General features: G+C 57.4%; 1 protein-coding gene across 1 annotated transcript in view; it reads left to right on the top strand.

Moving 5' to 3' along the window:
* Positions 1 to 2,597: 2,597 nt before the first annotated feature.
* RTN4RL1 (reticulon 4 receptor like 1) overlaps positions 2,598 to 8,600 on the top strand; it is a 73,180-nt gene continuing 67,177 nt past the window's right edge. Inside the window, exon 1 of the mRNA XM_043903361.1 lies at positions 2,598 to 3,132. Within this exon, the coding sequence (XP_043759296.1) occupies positions 3,120 to 3,132 (13 nt within the window). The 5' untranslated portion in view covers positions 2,598 to 3,119. The remainder of the gene's footprint in view (positions 3,133 to 8,600) is intronic.

Below are 8,600 nucleotides of genomic sequence, written 5' to 3'. Positions count from 1 at the left end.
TCAGACCCCCAACGGATGCCCTTAGGATGGTCACAACCTCGGACAGGAATGTGGCCCAAGGAACATCCCATCAGCGTAACGAGAGTCCAGCCTGCGCTTTCTCAATCTCTCAGGTTCTCTGGACCCCCAGTGTGGAGAATCTCAATTCTGGGGTCCCCTTGAGTCCAGCCCCTCCACATTCAGGACACGAAGGCCCAGTCTGTGGGCAGCCTTAGCTCTGGATGCAGCTGAGAGTCCCAAGAGGGAAAGACTGGCTCCAGTAGACAGTGATGGCATTTCCCTAGTGGACCCCACACCCCTTAGGACCTTTCCCTCAGCAGAAGTGGGGCCCACTGGTAATAGAAGGCCCCCATCCTCTTACAGCACCACCCCACAGCCTGTGTCCTGAATGAGTTGTGCAGCCCCCATTAGGAAACAAGCCTGTGCCTGAAGACCCCGCTGTGCAGGACATCAGGGGCCGTCATTCAACTTAGGCCGAGAACACCTCCATCTGTCCGTGGGGGTCTCCCTGCCAGAGTTACTCAGCAGTCTGAGTAATTACTGCCTGACAAGAAGGCGGGCACAGCGCACCCCCACCTTACAACACCCGCCTACAGTCGCCCCCACCCCCTGGCTGGCCTCCAGAACAGCACCCAGCCCTCCAGAGGCCTGAAATAACTCTGCTTCTCACACTCACGCCCAGCCCCAGCCAACTTTGCCTAAGATACTGGAGATTGCGGGGCAAGGGGTCATGGGGAGGCGGCTTGGGAGGTGGAAGGAGGATTAGCATACCCTGATGCAGGCTCATACTTCAGCACTGATCTACTGTGAGATGCTTCGCGAATTGCTCAACCTCCCTGACCTGGGTTTTACTGGCGGAGGGCCTCTGCAGCTCTCAGTGTCCTCAGAGTTCCAGCTAGTGTCTGCCTGGCAGGGCTCAGACAGGATGGCTCAGTCTGGTCCTGCAGCTGGCGGAGGCTGAGAGAATGCCTTACCTGGGGTTTCTATTGCAAGATGGACCAATCTTCTTAAACTTCAGCACAAGCTTACTTTCTCACCTCTAAGCCATCTACACATTCCTTCCTGCCTGTCCTAGTCTTTCCCCTTCTCAACCTGATGAATTCAGCCCTCAAACCAATGGCACCTCTTCTGTGAAACCTTTTTGGATGGTCTTTCAGCCCCTTACAGAGCTAGCAGAGTCCCCTCCCACACTTTATCTCTTCCTAGCACATTCTAAGATAGCTTATGGGTCTTCCCCTACAGAAGCTTGCCATAAGCTTCTGAAAGTCCAAGTCTATGTTATTGTTGTTATTGTTCAGTCATTAAGTCACATCTGACTGTTTGCGACCTCATGGACTGCAGAATACCAAGCCTATGTAGTTAGCACAAACCTTGGTGTTGCTGAATGCATGTATGGATGAATGAATGATACTGGTCTTCTTTTTGAGCTTCCTAACATGTCAAGTTTGTCTCCAAGGTATCACATGACTCTCTCACTTCAGTTAGATCTCTGCTTAGATGTTACCTGCTCAGGGTGCTTTCCCTGATCGCCTCTTATCAGCTCTAGAACAACACCTTATTTTTTCTTCTTCCAAGCAAGATCTCATCTGGACTTTCCTAAATTGGTCCCTGATAACCGTAAATTTCACAAGGACAGGGACTTTGCCTTTTTCATTGACTGAATCCCAGAAGACTAAAGCTCTATACTGACAGTCCCTCAATAAATGTGCCTTTAATGGGTGACTTAGGCCACTCTTTTCCCCCGTTCAGGACCCCTCTTATCTCAGGCCAGTAGGGGGTGCCGGCCTCCACCCGGGACTGGTCTGGCCTTAACCTTCTCTAAGCTCAGCCCAGCTGGTTCCCAGCTGGACCTGCTTTTTAGGCGGTGCCTCCTCCATTTTCCACGAAGCCCCCGGAGGGGTCTGTATAGACCGAGGGACAACAGAGGCCCCCCCCCAAGCAGAGATAGCCTGGCTGAGCCCCACATCGGTCTTCCCTCGCTAGGATATGCAGCTGGGCCTCCCCAGTGCTTGTTGCCAGGTCTAGATTAGCCAGGGAGCACATCGCACTCGCCCCCCACCCCCCACAAAAAAAGAACAGTGTCCTAGGACTCGGGATGCGATGCGGCTGGGTTTGCCGGAGCTGTCCTGGGCAAGGAGGAGCCGTCGAGCCTCCGAGGAAGAAGCGGAGTCGGCCAGGGAGGAGATGGGCAGGGGTGCGGACTTGTAATCGGGGACTCTGGGCGGCGGTCCTCGCATCCCAGCCGGTGGGCAGAGCGCACGCTACCAGCCGCCTGTTTCGGTGACCTCCATCCGCGAAGGGCGCTCGCCCGGAGGGGGTGGGGCTGCGGGTGCGAGCTTCGGGAAGCCGGAGAAGCCCGGAAGGGGCTCTCGAGTGGCCCGACGACCGGCCCGGGGACGCGGGCCGAGGATCGTCCCCGGGGGCGGGCGCGGCGAAAACACCTTGGGAGGCGGCGCCGCGCGGCTGAGCTCCGCTGCCCTGGGAATAGGACGGCGCTTGGCACCGCGAGCTGAGAGCACTTTCATAAATTTTGTATGGGAGGCGCTCCGTGAGCGGGGGCGGGGAGCGCAGAGAAAGAGGGAGGGAGCTAGCGAGCGGGGGAGGGAGGGAAGGAGGAGAGGTGGGGGAAGCCGGGGGGAGGAAGGGAGGCGCCCCGCTCCGCCGATCGCACGGTCCTGCAAACGCGCGCCGGGCGCTTTCCCCGGAGCTCCGCGGTGCGTGCGAGCGCCCTTTTGCAGCAGCCGCGGCGGCGGCGGCGACCCGAGGGGGCGGAGAGTAGGGGGCAGCGGCCGGGGGGACCAGGGGGCGGCGTCCCCCCTCAAAACCGCCTGCAAAGTGCTCGGGGTTGCAGAAGCAGGCCGCCGGATCCGCGGAGAAAGCAGCTCGCCCCGGGGGCTGCCGGGCAGAGCCGCGGTTGCCGGTGGGCGCCGGTGCCCTCGGCGCGGGGCTCGGGCTCACCATGCCCCTGCGGGGCCGGGCCGCCGGGCACCAGCGGATCCCCGGCTTGCCCCCGCCTCGACGCGCACGGATTAGCTGCAGCCGGCGCCCGAGGATTTGAATCCGGACCCCGGGAGGGAGAGCGCCTAGGCCGACCTCGGAGTGGCGGCCCCGCGGCCAACATGCTTCGCAAAGGTGAGTTGGAGCCGCAGGGGCAAGTTGGAGTTGGCTGCGCACGGGGCAGAGCCGCGAGCCTGGGAGCCGCCCGAGAGCCGCCCGGCGCCGGGGCTCCCGATCTGGGAAGCAGCTCTGGGAAGGCTAGAGGGCTTCGCGGGACTCACCCGCGGAGGGAGTGCTGCTGGGGGAGCGCGGCCCCCGAAGGGGGCTAGTATCGAGACTCGGGATCTGCTCCCTGAATCCAGCCGCCAGGCCTAGAGATCTGGTTCGGCGAGGTCATTTGGAGACCACAGTGAACTACCTGTGATGGAAGGGGAGCCGGCCTCCTGGGACCTTATCTTTGCCGGTATAAAGTTTTTCACTTGCAGCCTCCATCCCCCCTCGCGGACCCACGCCGCCAGCTTCCGCCAATTAGGCGGGGCCGGGGCCGGGGCCGGTTCCGACCCGCGCTCCGGTGCAGCCGGCGGTCAGGCGCCGCGCAGCTCGGGCGCTCACTCACCGCGCGTCCCGGCTTCCCAGGTGGGGCCCGGATGCGGGCACCTTCCCTGCACCACGCTTTGGTGGTCCCCAGGGATGGGCTCTGGGCATCCAGCGGCCGAGGGTTGGTGTCTAGCGCCGGAGGTCCGGTTCCTCAAACTTTCCTTCTGCCTGGAGCGGAGGGATTGGAAGGCGGAAGCCGTGCCAGGAGAGTGCGCTGCCGGTGCCAGGCTTAACTTGAGGACAGCTGCCCTCCCACCCCCGCCCCCGACCACCTCACCACGACCCTCGGGCCGCCGGGCTCCTAGCCGAGCGCTGCAAAGTTGGCGCGGGCGCTGGGGAAGTCCCGCCGCGCCCCCACGTGGCTGTCGCACGGGGAGCGGTCCCCAGGGCCCAGGGAGGGCAGGTGACCACGCCGTGAGCCCGCGGGCTCCGCCACCCGCTGCCCGGGCCTCTGCGTCGTCTACCTCTCTCACCTCCCAGGTCCGGGCGGGCTGCGGCGCCCCGCCGGGACCCCCTCGTCCCTGGCCCGGGCCGATCGACCGGTGAGCCACCCGCGCCTGCGGCTGGCTGCCCGGGCCCTGCGGGAGCCGGCTGAGGTGGGACCTCAGGTAGCGGAGGGGCCTGATCCCTGAGCTCCGCGCTCCAGCCTTAATCCGCCCCTGTTTCCATGGCAACAGACCGAGGTGTCGTAAGCACGGAATTCTGACCTCACAGTAGGATGGGAAAGGAGAAAATGGGCAAGGGGAGATGACGGGAGGAGGGGGAAGCGAAGTCCAGGGATGGGCGGAGAGGAGCAGATGTGGGGGTGATGGAAGAGACCCCATAAGCTGGTGGGACAGGTGCGTGAAGAAACCACGTCTGCGCTGGAAGCCCTAAAGGCTGTGTGGTGGTCCCACCTAGCTCAGGCCGTCCGATGAATCTGGGTCGCCCCACTGTGTGAATAGCCACCAACTTGTGTGACTTGTATCCTCCACGTGGGTCGGTGCAGTGCAGGGTGGGGGAACGCTGACTGCCTTTCACTGTAGGTGGGAAGTCTCTGCCGCTGGTTGGAAACACCACTTCAAGGATCCACTCCAGTTCCTTTCCCCAGCTAGAAAGGGACCAAAAGTCTTTTCAGCACCCGCCAGTGCTAGCCAGAGTATGTCTGCACAGAGAAGGTGCCTTTTTTACAGAGCTGGGCGCCTTGGACCTGGATCCTGCAAACTTGCCCCAGTGGGGAAGACTTCCTGGGTAGTTCTGAAGGCCGCCATGTCTGGGCTGCAGGTCTGTGATGGAGATAATAGAGAGCAGCTGACATCTCATTTCCCTTTTGGTCTTTTGTCAGTTTACAGTTAAAAATGAGCCATGAAGCAGCCCACGCATTTTATTTATATGGTTGAGGTGTCCAGGGAGGCTTAAGCAGCCTCCAAGAGCCTTTTCTCCCATCCTCGCTGGCCAGAGACCCAGCTTGGGATGAACCCAGTGCATTCTGGGGCCTGCTCCCCAGCGGGAAGCTCCTTAGCCTGCCCAAGAGATGGCCACTGGAGGCTTGGCAGTCACGTGTGTTTGCCACTTGGGCTATTTTTCCCTTCCTGCATAGCTTGGTTGGTGAGAGAGATTCTACCAACAAAGAGGTTTTCACCTGGATTGGCGGGAAGGAAGCAGAGCAGAGAGGTCCTTTGCTGCTCTGGGCCATTGAGTGGGCAAAGGGCTTTTATTTTGGTCCTGGTCTGGGCAAATCTCTCCCTGATCCTGGTCACCAGGACTGGTCTCTCTTGTGCACACATAACACAGGGCACTCAGATTCTCTGTGTGGATTCTAGGTATGTGCCCAGAGACAAAGATATGCCTAGGGCTGGTGGCAAGAGAGGTGGCCACTGAAGTTTCTGCTTCTCAAGTGTTCCCAAAGGCTCCTGGCAAAAATGTCATAGGATGAAAAAAAAAAAAAGGTCATAGGATGGATTCAGGTATTTGTTGCAATTTCCCTGCCCGTCGATGCAGAACCCTACATGGGGTCCTGGCCCTGGGGGGAGTTTCATAGTTTAATTATGATTTGGAAAAGGGTTTGAAAGATGAAGAAAGAGTAGCCTTTCCTAGATCCTGGGAGGAGAGGGGACCGTGAGCCCTACCTATCATGCAGAGAACCCCAGAGGAGGAAGAAGGTGAGAGTAGGCATTGGACCACAAGAGTCATGTCTCTGATTTCCGGTTGTCCTATGACAGTTAATATGATGTTGTCCCTGGGCAGGACATTTTAAGAACTGGGGGTGCTGCCTGCATCTCTTAATGAAGACTCTCCTGGCTACAGCCCCACCTCTGTGAATCAGAACAGCCTCAGTCCTCAGTGAATCTTGCTGCTGACCGCGCTGCTAGCTGAAGGCTTCAGCAGCTGCCCTGCTGGCTTTTCCATCTCCCAGCCTAGCCTGGCAGAACCAGGATATAAAAAGCAAATCTCTGGTCAGAGATGAGAGGCAGGCAGGGCAAGCGAGGCCCCGAGCCACTCAGCAACATCTAGGAAGGGAGAGTGGCCTGCTGGGTTTTTGCTTGGCCAGAAGTGGCCTGCTTAAGGTCAGGATCTATGGTTTTCATTTTTAGAGCTATAAAAAACAGAATGCAAATCAACAGCCTCTGGGCGAATACAGAACCTTTCCTTAAAGTTTTTGTCTTGTTAAGCAAGGAAATAGAGTGCCAAATAGGCTTTGTTAAGTGGCAGTCTAATTAATAATTTAAAATCGTGTAGCTGTCTTTCATTAGAATTTATGTGTACATCAACCACAAAATCAGTCAAACACACTCATTTATAAGTTAATGCCATCCCTGAATAATTCAGCAAGAACTAGATCAAGGCCTGCAACCCAGTAAGATGCATTTTGTTCTTTTGGTTTCCATAGCCAGATGGGCTGGCCTGGTGGCTGGATTGGGTCTCCTTTGTGGGAAGAAGGGAAGGTAGGAGGAAGAAGGGACCATGGGGTTGTCAGATGCTTGGTTGATTGGCATTCAGAGGTCCCCTAGGGAATCAGAGAGACTTCATGTGTCCAGGTATGAGCAGGCTCCCCTTAGAGCTGTTAATGTGTAGCCCTCCTTAGCCCCAACGGTGAAGGGAAGTAGAGAGTGTTCCACGGACATCCAAGACATTCCCCTTTCTACTAGAGAAAGTGTAGAGAGGGGAATTACAAGAGCCCTGTATAGAGGGCTGAGATACAAGCCTTTTTAGCCCAAATCTAGGTACAGAAGTGGAGTTCCAGTCTTCCCAGCACAAGTCTGTCCCATTCGAGTAAAGCAGCCCAATGAAACCAATGACACCAAGACAGTTTCCTTAACTGGGAGCTTCTGGACTGCTTTTCCCCTCAAAGTTCCTGGTCCTTACACCAGCAAAGAGAAGCCAGGATGAGGAATTTTAAGGAAACACCAGGTCACCTCAAGAGAGAAGAGACAGAGTTGCTAAATAAAGTCCTTGCATGCATTTTCTCACCAGTGCCAGGATAAAAACAAGGAAAGAAATGCAATGCTCCCCGTTTGTGAGCTAAGACGATGTAGAAAATGTGTTTTGGTTCCGCCCCTGTCGTGCCAACACGAGGCCAACTCCTCACCACAGTTTCCAGGTCTAGTTGCTGCCGAGGAACTGTTCAGGACCCAAACTCCCAGCGTGGACACACTGGCTCCTTTACTGCAGGAATGAACCCGAGTTTCTGGTCTCGGACTCAGGCTGCTAAGCTCGACCCCCACCGCCCCGGAGGGTTCAGTGGCTCTGTTTTAGGAGACCAGGTGGATAACCAGAACAGAGAGTGGACTTGACACGGGGAGAGGTTCTCGGCCAAGTCTGGAGCGAGGAAGTCTCATTACGAAATGGAAAAGACAGGGGAGACTGGTAGGAGTTTTTGCCCCCTGACCTGTGGCAGAGTTGACAGCAGATGGGATCCGGGAGGGAGGCTTGTCGGGCGGTGAGTCCAACTCCAAGCTTTGAAGTCAGGGCCTGAGACAGGACAGAGCAGAAGTTCACTCTCTGGAGATGAGAAGGAGGGGGCAGGCCTGCTGAAGGATGTCAAGAACGGATCTGTTTGGTACCATCTGCAGCGAAGTAGTGGTTAAGGTTAAAGCAGAGAGGCGATGACAGGGAGGGAACAGATGGCCGAGGAAGCAAAATAGCTGGTGAAACGGGAACAGAGCCTCCAGGGACAGCAGAAGGCAGGACCTCCATGCAGAATGCCGGAAGCGGCCCTTTCCTCGGGGTGCACTGGCCAGGCCACCTGGGTAGAAGTGAGTCTGAGAGAGGAGTGATGCAGGCACCCCAGGGGGAGGGCTTGCTCGAGGCTTGGGAGAAGACCGCATGTGTGCTTAGATGCTCAGTCATGTCCAACTCTGCGGCTCCATGGACTGTAGCCCACCAGGCTCCCCTGTCCATGGGATTCTCCGGGCAAGAATACTAGAGAGAAAAAAAAAAAAAAAGAATACTCGAGCGGGTTGCCACTTCCTATTCCAGGGGATCTTCCCTGACCCAGGGGTCAAACCCACGTCTCTTGCATCTCCTGCCTTGGCAGGCAAATTCTTTACCGCTAGTGCCACCTGGGAAGCCCAAGCGAACACCTAGGAAGACGTCAACTCCAAGGCGAGGGGGGTCCAGAAGCAGGGACCTCCTTGGATGTCGTCGAACTGGGGTGAAAAGGTACAGTTGACTCTTGGGGTCCATCACTGGAGCAAGGGGAGGCCACTGTGGTCCAAACATGCCTGGCCAAGGCTGCTAGGAGGAGGTATGGATGCGAGCAGGGAATGGGCAGCAGAGAATGGACTGTTCTTCCTCACCTGCCTTGAATCCGATTCCACCGGTCCCTGTCCACATGCTGACAATAGCTGCTTATAATTAGTGACGGGCCAAACTAAGTGGACTCCATGCCTAGCCTCAGGCAGTCTCCACAACCACCCTTCGAGATCAGTCTGTGCTCGTCCCTGCCATACAGATAAGGAAACTGAGGCGCAGACCAAATGAACTCCCTGAGTCTGGGTGATCCCGCTGGCACAGAGTCAGGATGC

Source organism: Cervus elaphus, chromosome 5 (assembly GCF_910594005.1).
Source record: "Cervus elaphus chromosome 5, mCerEla1.1, whole genome shotgun sequence".
Lineage (NCBI taxonomy): Eukaryota > Metazoa > Chordata > Mammalia > Artiodactyla > Cervidae > Cervus > Cervus elaphus.
Note: the sequence above shows the minus strand (reverse complement) of the source record. Positions and strands in the feature narration are given on the sequence as shown.